General features: G+C 43.6%; 1 protein-coding gene and 1 long non-coding RNA gene across 2 annotated transcripts; both read right to left on the minus strand.

Moving 5' to 3' along the window:
• Positions 1-841: 841 nt before the first annotated feature.
• On the minus strand, positions 842-15,254 carry LOC133562101 (mucin-22-like). Its single transcript, XM_061915985.1, has 3 exons — positions 15,207-15,254; positions 11,113-11,164; positions 842-7,348 (listed from the first exon to the last, which is right to left on the minus strand). The coding sequence occupies exons 2-3, from the start codon at positions 11,153-11,155 to the stop codon at positions 1,389-1,391; spliced, it is 6,003 nt and encodes a 2,000-aa protein (XP_061771969.1). The 5' UTR covers positions 11,156-11,164; positions 15,207-15,254; the 3' UTR covers positions 842-1,388.
• Positions 15,255-16,437: 1,183 nt separating this feature from the next.
• On the minus strand, positions 16,438-19,631 carry LOC133542381 (uncharacterized). The gene is made up of 2 exons (XR_009804150.1): positions 16,713-19,631; positions 16,438-16,630 (listed from the first exon to the last, which is right to left on the minus strand). It is a non-coding gene; the product is annotated as an uncharacterized LOC133542381 (long non-coding RNA).
• Positions 19,632-23,917: the final 4,286 nt, after the last annotated feature.

Below are 23,917 nucleotides of genomic sequence, written 5' to 3' on the forward strand. Positions count from 1 at the left end.
TGAAGGCTAGAGTATACAGATGAGTTTTAAGGTGAGACTTAAATGCTTCTACTCAAGTAGCATCTCGAACTGTTACCGGGAGGGCATTCCAGAGTACTGGAGCCCGAATGGAAAACGCTCTATAGCCCGCAGACTTTTTTTGGGCTTTAGGAATCACTTTTGAACGCAGATTTTCTTGCCGGGACATATGGTACAATACAATCGGCAAGATAGGATGGAGCTAGTCCGTGTAGTAAAACCTTAAAGTCACATCTTAAGTGCACAGGAAGCCAGTGCAGGTGTATTGTGATCAAACTTTCTTGTTCTTGTCAAAAGATTAACTTGCTGGACTATAAAGACAATATAACATACATCTATGGACGTGGATGCATATTCAAAAGTGCAAAGTATTTATCCGTACAGTAGTCTATTTATATCTGCACCTTTAACTGCAAACATTTGAATGACAATAAAAGGAAGTCTCTAATACTAAGCTACTCTGCGGCCAACCAGTCCACACTTCACTCCTGTCACTGACAAAATAGTCAAAGAGATCCTCCAAAGTCTGAGTCCATCAACTTGCTGCCTTGATGAGTTACCCTCTAGAGTTCTAAATTCACTCATCCAGTTAACATCTCACGTCAGACTGGAACGTTTCCAAAAGCCTTAAAGACTAAGAGTAGTCTTGATGCCATGGTACTGAACAACCTGCCGTTCTTAGGGAAAGTCCTAAAACAAGTTTCATATCCACAGCTTAGTGACTTTCTCCGGTAGGCAATGTGTTTGATACTTTCCAATCAGGCTTTAGGCCTCACCACATCACTGAAACCGCTCTAAACAGGGAGACGTCTGATCACAGACGCAGGAAATGTCTCAGTTTTAGTTTCTTACCACCTGAAAAACATCAGAGGAATATTGTGTAAATCAGGCAAACCATTGTTTCCAGCAGGTTCGATGATTCCAATGGCCTTCTCACTGGGATCTCTAAAACAGCTGTAAAGCATTCAGAGTGCTGCTGCTCCAGTTCCGACTGGAACCAGGAAATACGACCATATTAGTCCAGTGCTAAGGTCACTGCACTGGCTTCCAGTTGCTCAGAGAATAGACTTTAAAAACAGCTCGCCTTGTGTACGAGTCTTTTCGTGGTCCTGGCCGAAGCATATCTCTGACTTGTTAGAGACTTATGAACCGTCTCTGGCTCTGAGAATCTCAGGAGAGTGGTTTCCTGCCGGTGCCCTAGAGTCAGGACCAAATATGGTGAGGCTAGGTTTCAGTTTTATGCTACTACAATCTGGAATAGTACTCTTGAAGATGTAAGACAGGCTTCAACGTTAGCAATTTTCAATCCAGGCTGAAAATCGTTTTTTTTTAATGGTGCAAACAATGACCGAACATATTTTATTTACTCTCTAAAACACAAATAGAGTGCCTGTCTTGGATGTCAACGAAAAGTCAATCAGCATCTGCGGCAACGTCAGGGAAATGGCGACCAAGATGACCACCGCAGGCCGAGAAGCATCCAAGGTGGCAGTGGATGCAGCAGTTGTGGGAACGTCTGTAGTGGTAGGGGTTGCAGTGGTGGTAGCAGTTTCTGGAATGGGGTGGCAGTGGTCACAGGAACTGCAGCAGCAGAAGTGGCGGGAGTACCTGCAGCAGTTGTGGCAGTGGTGCCAGCAGTTGTGGTGGGGGCATTCGTTGCAGCGGTTGCGGGAGCTGTGGTTGGACTGGTGGCGGCAGTTGTGGCAGTGGCTGTTGTGGGAGTGGTGGCGGGACTTGTGGTGGTGGCTACGGTGGGAGTGGTGGCAGCGGTTGTTCTGGTGGCGGTGATGGGAGTGGTGCCAGCAGTTGTTGTTGTGGCTGTACTTGCAGTGGTGGCAGCAGTTGTAGAGGCAGCAGTAGTGGCAACAGTTGTTCAGGGCGGTTGTGGTGTTGGCTGTAGTTGCTGAGGTGGCAGCAGTTGTGGCGGTGGATGTAGTGGTAGCTGTTGTTGTGGTGGCTGTGGTTCCAATCGTGGTAGTAGTTAGTTGGGCTTCATTTTCACCAGTGGTCGAAGCTGTTGTAGCAGTGGATGTCGTGGCAGAAGTTGTTGCGGCGTCTGTGGTTAGAACATTGGTAGTGGTTAGTTGGCCGTCATCGGCATTGGTGGTGGCAGCAGTTGTAGCGGTGGATGTAGTGGTAGCTGTTGTTGTGGTGGCTGTGGTTCCAGTAGTGGTAGTAGTTATTTGGGCTTCATCATCACCAGTGGTTGAAGCTGTTGTAGCAGTGGCTGTCGTGGCAGAAGTTGTTGCGGCGTCTGTGGTTGGAACATTGGTAGTGGTTAGTTGGCCGTCATTGGCATTGGTGGTGGCAGCAGTGGTAGCGGTGGATGTAGTGGTAGCTGTCGTTGTGGTGGCTGTGGTTCCAGTAGTGGTAGTAGTTATTTGGGCTTCATCATCACCAGTGGTCAAAGCAGTTGTAGCAGTGGCTGTCGTGACAGCAGTTGTTGCAGCGTCTGTGGTTAGAACATTGGCAGTGGTTAGTTGGCCGTCATTGGCATTGGTGGTGGCAGCAGTGGTAGCGGTGGATGTAGTGGTAGCTGTCGTTGTGGTGGCTGTGGTTCCAGTAGTGGTAGTAGTTATTTGGGCTTCATCATCACCAGTGGTTGAAGCTGTTGTAGCAGTGGCTGTCGTGGCAGAAGTTGTTGCGGCGTCTGTGGTTGGAACATTGGTAGTGGTTAGTTGGCCGTCATTGGCATTGGTGGTGGCAGCAGTGGTAGCGGTGGATGTAGTGGTAGCTGTCGTTGTGGTGGCTGTGGTTCCAGTAGTGGTAGTAGTTATTTGGGCTTCATCATCACCAGTGGTCAAAGCAGTTGTAGCAGTGGCTGTCGTGACAGCAGTTGTTGCAGCGTCTGTGGTTGGAACATTGGTAGTGGTTAGTTGGCCGTCATTGGCATCGGTGGTGGCAGCAGTGGTAGCGGTGGATGTAGTGGTGGCTGTCGTTGTGGTGGCTGTGGTTCCAGTAGGGGTAGTAGTTATTTGGGCTTCATCATCACCAGTGGTCAAAGCAGTTGTAGCAGTGGATGTCGTGGCAACAGTTGTTGCGGCGTCTGTGGTTGGAACATTGGTAGTGGTTAGTTGGCCGTCATTGGCATCGGTGGTGGCAGCAGTGGTAGCGGTGGATGTAGTGGTAGCTGTCGTTGTGGTGGCTGTGGTTCCAGTAGTGGTAGTAGTTATTTGGGCTTCATCATCACCAGTGGTTGAAGCTGTTGTAGCAGTGGCTGTCGTGGCAGAAGTTGTTGCGGCGTCTGTGGTTGGAACATTGGTAGTGGTTAGTTGGCCGTCATTGGCATTGGTGGTGGCAGCAGTGGTAGCGGTGGATGTAGTGGTAGCTGTCGTTGTGGTGGCTGTGGTTCCAGTAGTGGTAGTAGTTATTTGGGCTTCATCATCACCTGTGGTCAAAGCAGTTGTAGCAGTGGCTGTCGTGACAGCAGTTGTTGCAGCGTCTGTGGTTGGAACATTGGTAGTGGTTAGTTGGCCGTCATTGGCATCGGTGGTGGCAGCAGTGGTAGCGGTGGATGTAGTGGTGGCTGTCGTTGTGGTGGCTGTGGTTCCAGTAGGGGTAGTAGTTATTTGGGCTTCATCATCACCAGTGGTCAAAGCAGTTGTAGCAGTGGATGTCGTGGCAACAGTTGTTGCGGCGTCTGTGGTTGGAACATTGGTAGTGGTTAGTTGGCCGTCATTGGCATCGGTGGTGGCAGCAGTGGTAGCGGTGGATGTAGTGGTAGCTGTCGTTGTGGTGGCTGTGGTTCCAGTAGTGGTAGTAGTTATTTGGGCTTCATCATCACCAGTGGTTGAAGCTGTTGTAGCAGTGGCTGTCGTGGCAGAAGTTGTTGCGGCGTCTGTGGTTGGAACATTGGTAGTGGTTAGTTGGCCGTCATTGGCATTGGTGGTGGCAGCAGTGGTAGCGGTGGATGTAGTGGTAGCTGTCGTTGTGGTGGCTGTGGTTCCAGTAGTGGTAGTAGTTATTTGGGCTTCATCATCACCTGTGGTCAAAGCAGTTGTAGCAGTGGCTGTCGTGACAGCAGTTGTTGCAGCGTCTGTGGTTAGAACATTGGTAGTGGTTAGTTGGCCGTCATTGGCATTGGTGGTGGCAGCAGTGGTAGCGGTGGATGTAGTGGTAGCTGTCGTTGTGGTGGCTGTGGTTCCAGTAGTGGTAGTAGTTATTTGGGCTTCATCATCACCAGTGGTTGAAGCTGTTGTAGCAGTGGCTGTCGTGGCAGAAGTTGTTGCGGCGTCTGTGGTTGGAACATTGGTAGTGGTTAGTTGGCCGTCATTGGCATTGGTGGTGGCAGCAGTGGTAGCGGTGGATGTAGTGGTAGCTGTCGTTGTGGTGGCTGTGGTTCCAGTAGTGGTAGTAGTTATTTGGGCTTCATCATCACCAGTGGTCAAAGCAGTTGTAGGAGTGGCTGTCGTGGCAGAAGTTGTTGCGGCGTCTGTGGTTGGAACATTGGTAGTGGTTAGGTGGCCGTCATTGGCATCGGTGGTGGCAGCAGTGGTAGCGATGGATGTAGTGGTAGCTGTCGTTGTGGTGGCTGTGGTTCCAGTAGTGGTAGTAGTTAGTTGGGCTTCATCATCACCAGTGGTCGAAGCAGTTGTAGCAGTGGCTGTCGTGGCAGCAGTTGTTGCGACGGATGTGGTTAGAACATTGGTAGTGGTTATTTGGGCGTCACCGGCTTTGGTGGTGGCAGCAGTTGTAGCGGTGGATGTAGTGGTAGCTGTTGTTGCAGCGGCTGTGGTTCCAATAGTGGTAGTGGTTAGTAGGGCTTCATTTTCACCAGTGGTCGAAGCAATTGTAGCAGTGGCAACAGTTGTTGCGACGGATGTGGTTTGAACATTGGTAGTGGTTAGTTGGGCGTCATCGGCATTGGTGGTGGCAGCAGTTGTAGCGGTAGATGCAGTTGTGGCGGCTGTGGTTCCTATAGTGGTAGTAGTTAGTTGGGTTTCATCATCACCAGCGGTTGAAGCTGTTGTAGAGGTGACTGTCGTGGCAGCAGTTGTTGCGGGATCTGTGGTTTGAATTGTGGTAGTGGTTGGTTCGGCGTCATTGGCATTGGTGGTGGCAGCAGTTGTAGCGGTGGATGTAGCGGTAGCTGTTGTTGTGGTGGCTGTGGTTCCAATAGTGGAAGTAGTTAGGTTGGCTTCATCACCACCAGTGGTCGAAGCTGTTATAGCAGTGACTGTCGTGGCAGCAGTTGTTGCAGCGTCTGTGGTAGGGACATTGGTTGTGGTTAGTTGGCCGTCACCGGCATTGGTGGTGGCAGCAGTTGTAGCGGTGGGTGTAGTGGTAGCTTTTGTTATGGTGGCTGTGGTTCCAAAAGTGGTAGTAGTTAGTTGAGCGTCATCATCACCTGTGGTTGAAGCAGTTGTAGCGGTGGCTGTCGTGGTAGCAGTTGTTGCAGTGTCTGTAGTTGGAACATTGGTAGTGGTTAGTTGGCCGTCATCGGCATTGGTGGTGGCATCAGTTGTAGGTGTGGATGTAGTGGTAGCAGTTGTTGTGACAGATGTGGTTAGAACATTGGTAGTGCTTAGTTGGGCGTCATCGGCATTGGTGGTGGCAGCAGTGGTAGCAGTGGATGTAGTGGTAGCTGTTGTTGTGGCGGCTGTAGTTCCAATAGTGGTAGTAGTTATTTGGGCTTCATCATCACCAGTGGTCAAAGCAGTTGTAGCAGTGGCTGCCGTGGCAGAAGTTGTTGCGGCGTCCGTGGTTGGAACATTGGTAGTGGTTAGTTGGCCGTCATTGGCACTGGTGGTGACAGCAGGGGTAGCGGTGGATGTAGTGGTAGCTGTCGTTGTGGTGGCTGTGGTTCCAGTAGTGGTAGTAGTTAGTTGGGCTTCATCATCACCAGTGGTTGAAGCTGTTGTAGGGGTGGCTGTCGTAGCAGCAGTTGTTGCAGCGTCTGTGGTTCGAATAGTGGTGGTGGTTAGTTGGGCGTCATCGGCATTGGTGGTGGCAGCAGTTGTTGTGGCGGCTGTGGTTTGAATGGTGGTAGTAGTTAGTTGGGCTTCATTTTCACCAGTGGTCAAAGCAGTTGTAGCTGTGGCTGTCGTGGCAGCAGTTGTTGCGACGGATGTGGTTCCAGCATTGGTAGTGGTTAGTTGGGCGGCATTGCCATTGGTGGTGGCAGCAGTTGTAGCGGTGGATGTAGTGGTAGCTGTTGTTGTAGTGGCTGTGGTTCCAATCGTGGTAGTAGTTAGTTGGGCTTCATTTTCACCAGTGGTCAAAGCAGTTGTAGCAGTGGCCGTCGTGACAGCAGTTGTTGGTACGGATGTGGTTGGAACATTGGTAGTGGTTAGTTCGCCGTCATTGGCATTGGTGGTGGCAGCAGTTGTAGCGGTAGATGTAGTGGTAGCTGTTGTTGCAGCGGCTGTGGTTCCAATAGTGGAAGTAGGTTGTTCGGGTCCATCATCACCAGGGGTTGAAGCTGTTGTAGCGGTGACTGTCGTGGCAGCAGTTGTTGCGGGATCTGTGGTTCGAATTGTGGTAGTGGTTAGTTCGCCGTCATTGGCATTGGTGGTGGCAGCAGTTGTAGCGGTGGCTGTAGTGGTAGCTGTTGTTGTGGTGGCTGTGGTTCCAATAGTGGAAGTAGTTTGTTCGGGTCCATCATCACCAGTGGTTGAAGCAGTTGTAGGAGTGCCTGTCGTGGCAGCAGTTGTTGAGGGATCTGTGGTTTGAATTGTGGTAGTGGTTAGTTCGCCGTCATTGGCATTGGTGGTGGCAGCAGTTGTAGCGGTAGATATAGTGGTAGCTGTTGTTGCAGCGGCTGTGGTTCCAATAGATGAAGTAGTTTGTTCGGGTCCATCATCACCAGGGGTTGAAGCAGTTGTAGCGGTGGCTGTCGTGGCAGCAGTTGTTGCGGCGTCTGTGGTTCGAATTGTGGTAGTGGTTAGTTCGCCGTCATTGGCATTGGTGGTGGCAGCAGTTGTAGCGGTGGCTGTAGTGGTAGCTTTTGTTGTGGCGGCTGTGGTTCCAATAGTGGTAGTAGTTAGTTGGGCGTCATCATCACCAATGGTTGAAGCAGTTGTAGCGGTGGCTGTCGTGGCAGCAGTTGTTGCGGCGTCCGTGGTTCGAATAGTGGTAGTAATTAGTTGTGCGTTCTCGGCATTGGTGGTGGCAGCAGTTGTAGCTGTGGCTGTAGTGGTAGCTGTTGTTGTGGCGGCTGTGGTTCCAATAGTGGTAGTAGTTAGTTGGGCGCAATTGCCATTAGCGGGAGGAGCAGCAGTAGCGGTGGTTGTAGTAGCAACAGTTGTTGCGGCGGCTGTGTTTTGAATAGTGGTAGTGGTTAGTTGGGGTTCATCATTATTGTCCTGCTGGCTGGCAGCAGTGGGGGCAGCTGAGAAAGCAGTTGTAAGACAATATGAAATGTGACTCATTTAAGCACAAACATTCATGCTAAACCCATCCATCCAACCATTTCCTACTGCTTGTCCAACCTTTACAGCTTAAATCTAAAATTAGCTCGATAGCCCAACACAAAAATACTGATCAATATCAGTTACTGTATACTTAACTGGTAGATCTGGTTGTGGGAGTGTTTGCCCAGGCAAGAAATGTACAAACCCCGTTTCCATATGAGTTGGGAAATTGTGAATACAATGATTTGCAAATCCTTTTCAAGCCATATTCAGTTGAATATGCTACAAAGACAACATATTTGATGTTCAAACTCATAAACTTAGTTTTTTTTGCAAATAATAATTAACTTGAAATTTCATGGCTGCAACACATGCCAAAGTAGTTGGGAAAGGGCATGTTCACCACTGTGTTACATCACCTTTTCTTTTAACAACACTCAATAGACAGCCATCAGACTGCATAATGCATATGTTCCTTCTTGACTCCACTTAAATGCACAATATATGTAGAATATATTTATGTTATTCATACATTATATATACACACACATATATATATATATATATATATATATATATATATATAATTATTTTTGTCTATTGTGAGCGAACTGTGGTGCTGAATTTCCCCCAGGGATCAATAAAGTACTTTCTATTCTATTCTATTCTAAACGTTTGGAACTGAGAAAACTAATTGTTGAAGCTTTGAAATTGGAATTCTTTCCCATTCTTGTTTTATGTAGAGCTTCAGTCCTTCAACAGTCTCCGCTGTCGTATTTTACGCTTCATAATGCGCCACACATTTTCCATGGGATACAGGTCTGGACTGCAGGCGTGCCAGGAAAGTACCCGCACTCTTTTTTACGAAGCCACGCTGTTGTAAACACTTGTCTTGCTGAAATAAGCAGGGGCGTCCACGATAACTTTGCTTGGATGACAACATATGTTGTTCCAAAACCTGTTTGGACCTTTCAGTATTACTGGTGCCTTCACAGATGTGTAAGTTACCCATGCTTTGGCCACTAATACACCCCCATACCATCACAGATGCCGGCTTTTGAACTTTGCGCCTAAAGAAATCTGAATGGTTATTTTCCTCTTTGTTCTGGACGACACCACGTCCTCTATTTCCAAATATAATTTGAAATGTGGACTCGTCAGACCACAGAACACTTTTCCACTTTGCATCAGTCCATCTTAGATGATCTCGGGCCCAGCCAAGCCAGCGGCGTTTCTGGGTGTTGTTGATAAATGGGTTCTGCTTTGCATAGTAGAGTTTTAACTTGCACTTACAGATGTAGCGACCAACTGTAGTTACTGACAGTGGTTTTATGAAATGTTCCTGAGCCCATGTGGTGATATCCTTTACACACTGATGTCGGTGGTTGACGCAGTACCGCCTGAGGGATCAAAAGTCCATAATAGCATCGCTTACGTGCAGTGATTTCTCCAGATTCTCTGAACTTTTTGATGATTTTACGGACCGTAGATCATGGGTGTCAAACTGTGGCCCGCCATGCAATTTCATTTGGCCCTTGAGGCAATATCAAATTAACATTAGAGCTGGCCCGCCGGTACTATACAGCGGCTCTGCCGCTGTAACACTGCATTCGCCGCTAATACTCATACTTGCCAACCCTCCCGATTTTCCAACCATTGTCCCGAATGTCTCCAGATTTCTACCCGGACAACAATATTGGGGGCGTGCTTAAAAGGCACTGCCTTTAGCTTTGTCTACAATATGTTGTCACGTCCGCTTTTACTCCATACAAACAGCGTGCCGGCCAAGTCACATAATATATGCAACTTATACACACACTTAAGTGAATGCCAGCATACTTGGTCAACAGCCATACAGGTCACACTGAGGGTGGCCGTATAAACAACTTTAACAGTGTTACTAATAGCGCCGCACTGTGAACCCACACCAAACAAGAATGCCAAACACATTTCGGGAGAACATCCGCACCGTAACACAACATAGACACAACAGAACAAATACCCACAACCCCTGCAGCACTAACTCTTTTGGGACACTACAATACGCACCCCCCACTACCACCTAACCCCGCCCCCAACCCCCAACCCCACCTATGTCATTGTTATTTTATTTTAAGATTTATAAGCCTGTGGAAAAATGTAGTTTTGATATTTACCTCAGAAGGATGCAAATAGAAAAGAGGCATTAAATGTTCTATTTAAATGTTATTTATTTTACCATTTATGTTTTTTTTGTTTTTTTTTAAGGTTGATTTTGCACTATTAAGTTATATAAGTATTGCTTGTTCTATATTCAGTGTTGAAGCAAATCAGTGTCGCAAACTGAGCAATAAGTGAAGTATATTTATATAGCGCTTTTCTCTAGTGACTCAAAGCGCTTTACATAGTGACACCCAATATCTAAGTTACATTTAAACCAGTGTGGGTGGCACTGGGAGCAGGTGGGTAAAGTGTCTTGCCCAAGGACACAACGGCAGTGACTAGGATGGCACAAGCAGGAATCGAACCTGCAACCCTCAAGTTGCTGACACGGCCACTCTACCAACCGAGCTATGCCGCCCAATAATTAACGTTTTATTCGTGCACTTTCTCTTGCTACTTCAAGGTTTAAGTGTTTGATTTATTCATTATTGTTGTTTTATTTTTAAATGTATTATTAGCCTGAGGAAAAAGTTTGTTTTGATATTTACCTCAGAAGGCTGCAAATAGATAAAAGGCAGTCAATTTTTATTTAAATTTTATTTGATATGCCATTGATATTTTTTTATTATTATTATTATTATCATTATTATTTGAAACTGGATTTTGCATGTCACTAAAGTTATGTAAACCTTGCTTGTTGAATATTTAATGCAAAACTTGTTTGGGTCCCTATTAAAAGGTTCATTTTTTCAACCCTTGGCCTGCGGCTTTGTTCAGTTTCAAATTTTGGCCCACTCTGTATTTGAGTTTGACACCCCTGATGTAGATGGTAAAATTCCTAAATTCCTTGCAATAGCTCGTTGAGAAATGTTGTTCTAAAACTGTTTGACAATTTGCTTACAAATTGGTGACCCTCACCCCGTCCTTGTTGTGAATTACTTAGCATTTCATGGAAGCTGTTTTTATAGCCAATCATGGCACCCACCTGTTCCCAATTAGCCTGCACACCTGTGCGATGTTCCATATAAGTGTTTGATGAGCATTCCTCAACTTTATCAGTATTTATTGCCACTTTTCCCAACTTCTTTGTCATGTGTTGCTGGCATCAAATTCTAAAGTTAACTATTTGTTTATAAGTTTGAACATCAAATATGTTGTCTTTGTAGCATATTCAACTAAATATGGCTTGAAAAGGATTTGCAAATCATTTTATTCTGTTTATATTTACATCTAACACAATTTCCCAACCAATATGTAAACAGGGTTTGTCGTTTAAAAAGCGACTATATCATTCATACAAAAATGTTAACGATCTAAAGTCCTTAGTTTCACCTCACTGCCTCCTACGTGCTATTTTCTGCTTAATGTTGCTGCTTGTAATTAAGTGTAATTAAGGTGAGTCCTGCAAACAAAGCAGGTGAGAATCACTCATCCAAAAAGTAGTGCTGCCGCTTCTCAGTCAACTCAGTCAAACATCCCAAAAATTACAATGGAAGCCCCCAAACTTGAAAAAGTAACAAAGATCATTGATTGACAATTTAGTTAAAGATTTACGACGCCCACAATTCTGAGGGTACCAGATTGCAGCACAACAAAGTACCTGCAAGGAGCAGAGCGAATATGATGGATTCTGTCCTTGCCATGTCGTCCTCCTGTTGGGAACATAGACATTTAAATGTTTTGTACAGTCGGCATTTTGTGTCATATTAAACAATCATTTCACGGCGGAATAGAATTTTCACACCATCGTATGAGATCCAGTACACCTGAGTTCATTAATTCACTTTTTATTGAAAAAATTAAAATAAATAGAATATATATATATCTTGATTGGATTATCCAGAGAATAGTGCTCGATACCGTGGTAGAGCGCAATAAGTATGTGTGGGAAAAATCACAAGACTACTTCATCTCTACAGAAGTGTTTCATGAGGGGTTCCCTCAATCATCAGGAGATTTTAATGGAAGCATTCACATACAATGGTTTATATAGGGCACAGAGTGGGTGGGTACAGGCAGGCGTAGGGGCGTGGTGATTGGCTGATGTGTTACCTAGGAGGTGTTTTCCGTCTGTTGAAATTATTTCACTGCGCTTGTTGAGGGATGGTAGATCTGGATGATATATAATAAACAGTTTCTCTTTTAAGCACAGGTTGCATCTTTTATTACCACTGTTGTAAGGTGTGCTGGATGCAAGAATTTGCCATGTTATTGAATATTCAACATTATTGTCTTTGAGGTTCCAAATGTGCTTGCTGAGTTCTGTAGAAATCCGCAAAGTCTGGTTTCTAAAGGAGGCCTTGTGATTATTCCATCTTGTTTTGAACGCTCCTTCGGTTAATCCTACGTATGTGTCGGATGTGTTAATGTCCTTGCGTGTTACCTTTGCTTGGTAAACGACTGATGTCTGTAAGCACCTTCCGTTGAGAGGGCAATCAGGTTTCTTGCGACATTTACATTCATTATTGGTTTCAGAGTCGTTTAGTCTGGGGGTGGGCAGTCCTTTTGCAATTGCTTTGTTGTGGTTTGAAATGATTTGTTGTATGTTATTCATACAGCTGTAGCTCAATTTAATGTTGTTCTTGTTGAATATTTTTCTTAGGGTGTTGCCTTTGGGGAAGTGTTTGTCGATCAGAGTGAGGAACTTGCGGCCGATGTTGGTTGAGACGTCTTTGCTGAATGGCGGATTGTACCAGATGATGTTGTTTCATTTTCTGCTCTTTTTTGGTTGGTTTCCTGGAGTGGGTTCATAGGTGAGGGTGAAGTTGTATCCACTTTCATCAAGTGCTTTCCGGCACTGGTATTCTTTTCGTGGTGGTGGGTGAATGGTTGCTGTCATGGTGCACGTATTGGAGTGTTGTGTTGGGTTTCGCGAATGGTTGGTAGCTGTTGTTTCTCAGGTTGAAAGTGACGTCGAGGAAGTTGACGGTTTGCTTGTTGGCTTCAATCGTGATCCGTAGGCCGTTTTCTTTGAAGATTTGGCATATGCGCTTCTTGGTGTTCTCGCTGCTCCTTGGCGAGGCGCGGCACACTGCCAGTCCGTCATCACGGTAAATACCAAAGTTCAGGTAGAGGCTAGCAAGCTGGGACTCAGGTTAAGGTATATATATATATATATATATATATATATATATATATATATATATATATATATATATATATATATATATATATATATATATATATATATATATACTGTGATGAGGTGGCGACTTGTCCATGGTGTACTCCGCCTTCTGCCCGAATGCAGCTGAGATAGGCTCCAGCACCCCCCGTGACCCCAAAAGGGAATAAACGGTAGAAAATGGATGGATGGATGGATGGATGGATGGATGTATATACATACATATATACAAAATCACAAGACTACTTCATCTCTACAGAACTGTTTCATGAGGGGTTCCCTCAATCATCAGGAGATCATCTCCTCATTTTTTTTCCACTCCCTGTTTTGTTACCATGACGACCAATCAGTTCACCTGTCTTGTCTCACACCTGTTTTCACTTATCATGCTCATTATTTAAGCCACAGCTACCAGGCAGTCAGTCTGGCAACATCACCTCCTTCACAACCTCGATTATCTGCTCCATGCCTTGTTATGCTGTTCAGTTTGTCCACGTAAGATTTTGTTATTCATGCCACTGCGCAAGTGTTTTTGTTTCATGTTTGTAGTTTATAGCCTTTGTGCTAGTCTTTTGTTTCATAGCCCAGTTTTTTGTACCGCCATTGTGCGCGCTTTTTGTTGGTTCCTGTTTTTAGTTTTAGTGTTAAAATAAAAACGTGTTTACCTTCACGCCGTTTCCACTCCATTCGCTTTGCACCTCAGGAAAACAAACCTAGACCAAGTCCAAGCCCGACAGTGTATTTATATATATATATATATATATATATATATATATATATATATATATTTATTTATATATATATATATATATATATATATATATATATATATATATATATATATATATATATATATATATATATATATATATATATAAATATATATATATATATATATCCATCCATTTTCTTACCGCTTATTCCCTTTGGGGTCGCGGGGGGTGCTGGTGCCTATCTCAGCTACAATTGGGCAGAAGGCAGGGTACACCCTGGTATATATATATATATATATATATATATATATATATATATATATATATATATATATATATATATATATATATATATATATATACATATAGGCAAGGTGTCTGTGGTTTATCAGTTATACAGTGCTCAAATCCGGAGTAGAGCGGAATATAAGTTAGGTCAGGAAAAAAAACACAGTGGCTATTTCATCCCGACAAGCCTGTTTTGCAGGTGTTCCTGCTCGTCAGCGGAGGTTTTTAAATTGTTCAAAAAATTTCTTGACCTAACCTTTTATATGTGTATTTTTTTCCCAAACACTGAAAAAAATACATGAATAACTAAATAAAAAATAAAACATAAAACATAAAATAAAACTATTTAAATAATTCTATATTTTTTTAAATACATATACACACACACACATATATATATATATATATATTTTTTTTTTTTTTTTTTTTGTGGTGGTTAGTTGGGCGTCATTGGCATTGGTGATGGCAGAAAAAAAATTAGGTATATGTATGTATATATATATATATATATATATATATATATATATATATATATATATATATATATTTTTTTTTTTTTTTTTTTTTTTTTTTATCCTTTTTTTTTTTGTGGTGGTTAGTTGGGTGTCATTGGCATTGGTGATGGCAGAAAAGAAATATGTATATGTATGTGTATATATATATATATTTTTTTTTTATTATTTTTTTTTTTATTCGGTTTTTTTTTGTGGTGGTTAGTTGGGCTTCATTGGCATTGATGATGCAGAAAAAAAATTATGTATATATATATATATATATTTATTTATTTATTTTTTTTTAATTATTATTATTTTTATCTTATTTATTTATTTTATTTTTTTATTCGTTTTATTTTAATATTATTTTTTGGGGGTTACTCTAAAAGTAATCACTTTAATAATATAATCTATTATCAGTATATATTTTTATATGTTATAGGTTTGGGTGAGGTGTCAGAAACCTGTTTATTTTATTCTGTTAATTTCAACTAAAAGTTTAAAAATCATAACAAGAAGGTTTAGCACCTTTCTACTTTTATTAAGATCATATTATTATATTAAATCATATCAATCCACCTCCGCTACTGTAAATGCTGCCAAATGCCAAATTCTCTTTCAGATGGTCCTGCATTCAAAAAGGACTTGTTGGTCCTTTCTGCCTTGACAAAGTAAACTTGGTCCTGTGCTTCATGTCCGCCAATTTTAATCATTATCATTAATAACATAATTTTCATTTGAGGAATAAATGCAAAGAATGAGTTGTATAATTGTACAATAAAAATATGAATAAACCAAAACATGCATATCCTGGCTAAACTTGTTTTTGTTGATATATATATATTATTATTATTATTATTATTATTATTTTCAGTCTGGACATAACATAAAAAGGTGAAAAAGACTAAGAATGATGTTAATTACCTTTTTTACATGTCTAAAAAATATTTATACACTTTTTTTTTTTTTGATAAATAAGGTTTGCCAAAACATTATTGATGTTAGTGGAGTGTAATCCCCGAGATAATTGATTAAAAAAGTGATGCTCTGTACAATAATACCAAAGTGCTCTTACCTTCTTGTAGTTTCCAGCGACTATGTGATGAAAATGAATGCACTCGAATGATACGGATCTATCTTGGGCTGCGATTTTATGTCTGATTTTTTTTATTTTTGTTTTTCTTTCTAAGAGGTTTGGCAGAACTGGCAGAACTGGTTCTATGCAGTTCATCGGTTTTCTGTACGTATATTTATTAGAAAATGACTTATTAGGACATACTGAGGCGTCATCTATCCTTGCTATCGAAAATACAAAAAAATATAGTTACTATTGATATTACTCTTTCCAAGTGCAATTACTTCTATAATTGACATAATGATACCACAAAGTGATCGTCTGGTATCAGTTATTGTTATTTAGAAAACAGACTAAAGTAACAACATGTGGAATTATTTCCCATTCTTGCTCGATGTACAGCTTAAGTTGTTCAACAGTCTCCGTTGTGGTTTTTGAAATGTTCATATTGCACCACGCATTTTGTATGGGAGACAAGTCTGGACAACACGTCCACAGTTTCCAAAAACAATTTAAAATGTGGACTCGTCAGACCAAAGAACACTTTTCCACTTTGCAACAGTCCATCTTAGGTGAGCTCGGGCCCAGCTAAGCTGGCAGCATTTCTGGGTGTTGTTGATAAACTGCTTTGGCTTTGCATAGTAGAGTTTTAACTTGCACTTACAGATGTAGCGACCGATTGTAGTTACTGACAGTGCATTTCTAAAGTGTTCCTGACCTCTTGTGGCGATATCCTTTACACACTGATGTGGCTTTTTGGTGCAGAAGCACCTGAGGGATCCAAGGTCCGTAATATCATGGCTTACGTGCAGTGATTTCTCCAGATTCTCTGAACCTTTTGATGATATTACTGAGCGTAGATGGTGAAATCCCTAAATTCCTTACCATAGCGGGTCGAGAAATGTTGTTCTTAAACAGTTTGCTCCAGCATTTGTTGACAAAGTGGTGACCCTCGCCCCGTCCTTGTTTGTGAATGAGTGAGCATTTCATGGAAGCTGCTTTTATACCCAATCATGGCACCCACATGTTCCATATTAGCCTGTTCACCTGTGGGATGTTACAAATAAGCGTTTGATGAGCATTCCTCAACTTTCTCAGTGTTCTTTGCTACTTGTGCCAGCTGGCGTCAAATTCCAAATGAGCTAATATTTGCGAAAAATAGCAAAGTTTTCCAGTGTGAACGTTAAACATTTGGTCTTTGAAGCCTATTCAATTGAATATAAGTTGAAAATGATTTGTAGTATTCTCTTTTTATTTACTGTTTCCACACGTCCACAGTTTCCAAACACAATTTGAAATGTGGACTCGTCAGACCACAGAACACTTTTCCACTTTGCATCAGTCCATCTTGGATGAGCTCGGGCCCAGCAAAGCCGGCGGTGTTCCTGGGTGTTGTTGATAAATGGCATATCCGTTTCCCCCAGCTGGTGGAAAAAACTGTTTAAAAGAGTTCCAGCACTAGCAGTGCGGCGCAGCGTCGGTAGTTCCACATGGAAGACAGTTTACCACGATTGCAGATTGGCAAAAGAACCAAGTTCTACTAATTTGGTTGTTTTAGTGTTCTCGTGAGACGTTGAAAAAACGCCAACTCAACACCAAGCCAAACCGGAGTCAATGAAGAGAAGGTCGTTGTAAGCGTGACCTTTTACTTTTGACAATTTTCTTCATGGACAAGATGGTGAAAAACTGAAAAGAAGAAGGAGACACAACACACTTATTGCCTCTGTGCATATTCGTTTACAATGACATACTCCCTTTTTAGACCAGTTGATCTGCCGTTTCTTTTCTTTTTCTCCTATGTCCCACTCTCCCTTGTGGAGGGGGTCCGGTCCGATCCGGTGGCCATGTACTGCTCGCCTGTGTATCGGCTGCGGATCCGCCTCCGCTTTGGATGGTTTCCTGCTGGCTCCACTGTGAACGGGACTCTCGCTGCTGTGTTGGATCCGCTTTGGACTGGACTCTCGCGACTGTGTTGGATCCATTATGGATTGAAGTTTCACAGTATCATGTTAGACCCGCTCGACATCCATTGCTTTCCTCCTCTCCAAGGTTCTCATAGTCATCATTGTCACCGACGTCCCACTGGGTGTGAGTTTTCCTTGCCCTTATGTGGGCCTACTGAGGATGTGGTAGTGGTTTGTGCAGCCCTTTGAGACACTAGTGATTCAGGGCTATATAAGTAAACATTGATTGATTGATATAAAAATGTAACGGTAATGTCGGAAAATGTCCAGCAGAGGGAGACTCCCATCTGCCTAAATCAGTGGTCCCCAACCTTTTTGTATCCGCGGACCGAATAATTTGTCCCGCGGCCCATGAAAAAGGGACGTTTTTGTCATGAAAAATTTAGTTTTTTGTGGTTGGTGCACTATTTGTAAGTGTATATTGTGTTTTTTATGTTGATTTAATACAAAAAAAAATATATATATATATATATATATTTTTTTTTATCCGAGGTTGGGTCGCGGGGGCAACAGCCTAAGCAGGGAAACCCAGACTTCCCTCAACCCCAGCCACTTCGTCTAGCTCTTCCCGGGGGATCCCGAGGCCTCAGTCTGCACCCCCTCTCCAGAGCCCAGGCTAAGACCCATTTTTTTATTTTATTTTCATCTTCTATTTTTTCCTCCCATTCCCCCCCACCCCCCTTGTTTACCTGTATCTCATCTTTTCTGTAAGGGGCGCTGGAAACCGGCAGACCCGTCACCGATCCTGTTCTGTCTCCCTGTCATATTTGTCTGATCTAGAATGGGATTGTGCTGAAAATTGTAATTTTCCCGAAGGAACTCTCCTGACGGAATTAATAAAGTACTATCTAATCTAATCTAATCTAAGAGGTCAAGTCGTCCTGACCAAGTGCTAGTTCTGTTGGTGGGGTGATGTTTGAACATTTGACAGTTGCATGGGTTGTTGTACTACAATCAGGCCATCAGGGAGCGTTTAAATATCCATCCATCCATCTTCTTCCGCTTATCCGAGGTCGGGTCGCGGGGGCAACAGCCTAAGTAGGGAAACCAAGACTTCCCTCAACCCCAGCCACTTCGTCTAGCTCTTCCCGGGGGATCCTGAGGCGTTCCCAGGCCTTCCCAACGTGTCCTGGGTCTTCCCCGTGGCCTCCTACCGGTTGGACGTGCCCTAAACACAAAATGCTTACGAAGAAATACCAGAAGTCCACCAATTTAGCGGAAGTGACATCATCTAACTGCTGTTTACCGATCGTAGCGTACAATAAATATAAACAACTTTAACTCCAAATTAAAGCATTGCAGTTACTAAAACAAAATATTAAGTAATACAAAAGTATTATCATGTAATTACGTAAATAATATTAACAGTTGACTTCAGGACAACAAAGTTGTTTTTAATTGGCCCTCAATTTTTGAATAATTTATCCATTCTATCAGGATCCTGTTTTTCGATTACTTTCTAATCTTTACATTTTAGTTCATCTTTTGGACTATACTTTGGTTTACTCGTCCCTTTTCCCATTTTGTAAATTCAAAGTAATCCGCCGTCCCCTTGAGAGCCGAACTTATAAGGACTAATTTTGTCTTTGTTGTAAGCTCGGTATAGCTCGGTTGGTAGAGCGGCCGTGCCAGCAACTTGAGGGTTGCAGGTTCGATTCCCGCTTCCGCCATCCTAGTCACTGCCGTTGTGTCCTTGGGCAAGACACTTTACCCACCTGCTCCCAGTGCCACCCACACTGGTTTAAATGTAAATTAGATATTGGGTGTCACTATGTAAAGCGCTTTGAGTCACTAGAGAAAAGCGCTATATAAATATAATTCACTAAGATAGCGGTTTAATTTATATTATCGTGGAGGTGTCTTGAATAATTCTTCCACAATAACCCACTGTTTACTTCTCACAACTTTACTATGGAGTGATAGTCTAATGGCAATTACTTCCACACACTCCCACTTTCACACTTTTCAGTATATTGATCGGCGGAAATTTACATTTTTCATTGTGGACTCCGACGCCCTCCAGTTTATTGTTTTTCACGTAAAAAAAATGTCAGTTTTCTGAAAAACCGTTTCAGGTCTGGGTTTTGGACTCCGTCGCCCTTCAGGATTTTCAATTCATCGTGGGCTCTGCCGTCCTCCAGTATGTTTGTTTATGGCTACGGATGTTTCTGTTTTCGCGGTCCCGTATACCTTCAGTATATTGGCCTCTTCAGTTTTAGAATTTGAATTTTTAGCTTATTTCCACTGTTGAATTCCCGGTATTTATATTATTATATATATCCATCCATCCATCCATCATCTTCCGCTTATCCGAGGTCGGGTCGCGGGGGCAACAGCCTAAGCAGGGAAACCCAGACTTCCCTCTCCACAGCCACTTCGTCCAGCTCTTCCCGGGGGATCCCGAGGCGTTCCCAGGCCAGCCGGGAGACATAGTCTTCCCAACGTGTCCTGGGTCTTCCCCGTGGCCTCCTACCGGTTGGACGTGCCCTAAACACCTCCCTAGGGAGACGTTCAGGTGGCATCCTGACCAGATGCCCGAACCACCTCATCTGGCTCCTCTCGATTTGAAGGAGCAGCGGCTTTACTTTGAGTTCCTCCCGGATGACAGAGCTTCTCACCCTATCTCTAAGGGAGAGACCCGCCACCCGGCGGAGGAAACTCATTTCGGCCGCTTGTACCCGTGATCTTATCCTTTCGGTCATGACCCAAAGCTCATGACCATAGGTGAGGATGGGAACGTAGATCGACCGGTAAATTGAGAGCTTTGCCTTCCGGCTCAGCTCCTTCTTCACCACAACGGATCGGTACAACGTCCGCATTACTGAAGACGCCGCACCGATCCGCCTGTCGATCTCACCATCCACTCTTCCCTCACTCGTGAACAAGACTCCTAGGTACTTGAACTCCTCCACTTGGGGCAGGGTCTCCTCCCCAACCCGGAGATGGCACTCCACCCTTTTCCGGGCGAGAACCATGGACTCGGACTTGGAGGTGCTGATTCTCATTCCGGTCGCTTCACACTCGGCTGCGAACCGATCCAGCGAGAGCTGAAGATCCTGGTCAGATGAAGCCATCAGGACCACATCATCTGCAAAAAGCAGAGACCTAATCCTGCGGTCACCAAACCGGAACCCCTCAACGCCTTGACTGCGCCTAGAAATTCTGTCCATAAAAGTTATGAACAGAATATATATACAGTATAGTATATATATTTTCCCAATTTAACCTCCTTCACCCGTATTATTGGCCTTTTTACCTGTTAGAGCCTAGGATTCACAGGGTTTGAACATGCGTCGTAACCCTTGGTTACACACTCTTTCATTGTCATTTAAAACGTACTCACTGAACTCCGCGTTCCTTCCTTTTGTCCTTGGTTTTTCAGTCAGTTGTCCAATTCCAGTCCAAAATGAAGAAAACGCCGTTCCTCAATCAGAATATGGATACCATGGTCTTTCTGATTTCACTCACTCTTGCTGGAATCGTCAGACGTGTTGGAATCCGGCTCGAAGGACCAAGAAGATGTCAGGTTCAAACAAGACAAAAAGGCGAAGAATCAAACGGAGGCAGAATTAAATTTCTACTCGGATCCGAGGCAATTGTACTGCCTGTACAAATCCTGCACCATGCTCTGCCCCCAGACCGTTCTCCTCGTTCTTTATGTGATTTTCACCCCCCTTCTTCCCACAGCTGCTCCCTCATGGAAGAGGGTCGTGATCAGCTTTGCCTTGGGTTCCCCGAACACTTCAAAGAAAGTCAATCAATCAATCAATCAATGTTTACTTATATAGCCCTAAATCACTAGTGTCTCAAAGGGCTGCACAAACCACCACGACATCCTCGGTAGGCCCACATAAGGGCAAGGAAAACTCACACCCAGTGGGACATCGGTGATAATAATGATCCAGTGGGACGTCTGTGACAATAATGATTATGAGAACCTTAGAGAGGAGGAAAGCAATGGATGTCGAGCGGGTCTAACATGATACTGTGAAAGTTCAATCCACAATGGATCCAACACAGTCGCGAGAGTCCAGTCCGAAGCGGTTCCAACTCAGCAGCGAGAGTCCCGTTCACAGCGGAGCCAGCAGGAAACCATCCCAAGCGGAGGCGGATCAGCAGCGCAGAGATGTCGAGGCGGATCAGCAGCGCAGAGATGTCCCCAGCCGATACACAGCCGATACACAGGCAAGCAGTACATGGCCACCGGATCGGACCGGACCCCCTCCACAGGGGAGAGTGGGACATAGAAGAAAAAGAAAAGAAACAGCAGATCAACTGGTCTAAAAAGGGAGTCTATTTAAAGGCTACAGTATACAAATGAGTTTTAAGGTGAGACTTAAATGCTTCTACTGAGGTGGCATCTCGAACTGTTACCGGGAGGGCATTCCAGAGTACTGGAGCCCGAACGGAAAACGCTCTATAGCCCGCAGACTTTTTTTGGGCTTTGGGAATCACTAACAAGCCGGAATCCTTTGAACGCAGATTTCTTGCCGGGACATATGGTACAATACAATCGGCAAGATAGGATGGAGCTAGACCGTGTAGTATTTTATACGTAAGTAGTAAAACCTTAAAGTCACATCTTAAGTGCACAGGAAGCCAGTGCAGGTGAGCCAGTACAGGCGTAATGTGATCAAACTTTCTTGTTCTTGTCAAAAGTCTAGCAGCCGCATTTTGTACCAACTGTAATCTTTTAATGCTAGACATGGGGAGACCCGAAAATAATACGTTACAGTAGTCGAGGCGAGACGTAACAAACGCATGGATAATGATCTCAGCGTCCTTAGTGGACAGAATGGAGCGAATTTTAGCGATATTACGGAGATGAAAGAAGGCCGTTTTAGTAACGCTTTTAATGTGTGCCTCAAAGGAGAGAGTTGGGTCGAAGATAATACCCAGATTCTTTACCGTGTCGCCTTGTTTAATTGTTTGGTTGTCAAATGTTAGAGTTGTATTATTAAATAGAGTTCGGTGTCTAGCAGGACCGATAATCAGCATTTCCGTTTTTTTGGCATTGAGTTGCAAAAAGTTAGCGGACATCCATTGTTTAATTTCATTAAGACACGCCTCCAGCTGACTACAATCCGGCGTGTTGGTCAGCTTTAGGGGCATGTAGAGTTGGGTGTCATCAGCATAACAGTGAAAGCTAACACCGTATTTGCGTATGATGTCACCTAGCGGCAGCATGTAGATGCTGAAGAGTGCAGGGCCAAGGACCGAACCCTGGGGAACTCCACACGTTACCTTAACGTAGTCCGAGGTCACATTGTTATGGGAGACACACTGCATCCTATCAGTAAGATAAGAGTTAAACCAAGACAGGGCTAAGTCTGACATACCAATTCGTGTTTTGATACGTTCTAATAAAATATTATGATCGACGGTATCGAAAGCAGCGCTAAGATCGAGGAGCAGCAACATAGATGACGCATCAGAATCCATCGTTAGCAATAGATCATTAGTCATTTTTGCGAGGGCTGTCTCCGTCGAGTGATTTGCCCTGAAACCGGATTGAAAGGTTTCACATAGATTGTTAGACGCTAAGTGTTCATTTAACTGCTCCGCAACAATTTTTTCGAGGATTTTTGAAATAAAGGGAAGGTGAGACACCGGTCGGTAGTTTACCATGAGGTCAGGATCGAGGTTAGGTCTTTTAAGAAGAGGATGAATAACCGCTTTTTTGAATGCTAGGGGAACAGTGCCCGAGGAAAGTGATAAGTTTATAATATTTAGCACTGATGGACCTAATAATACAAAGAGCTCCTTGATCAGTTTCCCAGGAAGAGGGTCAAGTAAACATGTTGTTTGTTTTATTCCATTTACACGTTGTAACAATTCCTCTAATGTTATTTCCTCAAAACGAGAGAAACTATTTTGGAGGGCAGTATCCGCCGTATATACCATCGTGTCAGTGTTAATAGAACCCCGTTGTAGCTGGGACGCATTGTCTTTAATCTCCTTTCTAATGACTTCAATTTTCTTACTAAAGAATTGCATAAAGTCATCAGCTGAGTGGGTGGAGCTACTGGAAGGAGTCCCTTGTTGGGTAAGCGATGCTACCGTACTAAACAAAAATTTAGGATCGTTTTTATTACGGTGGATGAGATTTGAGTAATAATTAGCTTTAGCTAAGGTAAGCATGCGTTTATAAGTTATTAAACCATCACTAAATGCTTGATGGTGCACCTCAAGTTTAGTCGTGCGCCATTTGCGTTCCAGCTTTCTGCATAATAATTTCTGAGCTCTAGTTTCTTCTGTAAACCACGGGGTGCGCTTTTTTGGAGCCTTTTTTAACTTTAGCGGTGCTATGTTATCAATGGTTTCGCGCAGGGCGTCGTTAAAGTTGTTAGTGAGGTTATCAATAGAGCCCACATACTTTGGGAATGGTGCCATTACCGAGGGCAGTAGGTCAGCAAGAGTTGTCGTTGTGGCCGTATTAATGTTGCGGCTGCTATAGCAGTTATTATTATTATTAGTTTGACGAACATGCGTCTGAACCTCGAATTTTATAAGGTAATGATCGGACAATACTTTAGTATACGGGAGTATCGTAACTTTGGAAGCGGTGATACCCCTGACAAGCACTAGGTCTATCGTATTACCGTTGCGATGCGTGGGTTCATTTATTATTTGTGTGAGACCACAGCTATCAATTATAGTCTGGAGCGCTACGCACGGTGGGTCCGATGGGGCATTCATATGGATATTAAAGTCCCCCATTATGATTATATTATCGGCGTGTGTCAC

This window comes from Nerophis ophidion, linkage group LG01 (assembly GCF_033978795.1).
Source record: "Nerophis ophidion isolate RoL-2023_Sa linkage group LG01, RoL_Noph_v1.0, whole genome shotgun sequence".
Lineage (NCBI taxonomy): Eukaryota > Metazoa > Chordata > Actinopteri > Syngnathiformes > Syngnathidae > Nerophis > Nerophis ophidion.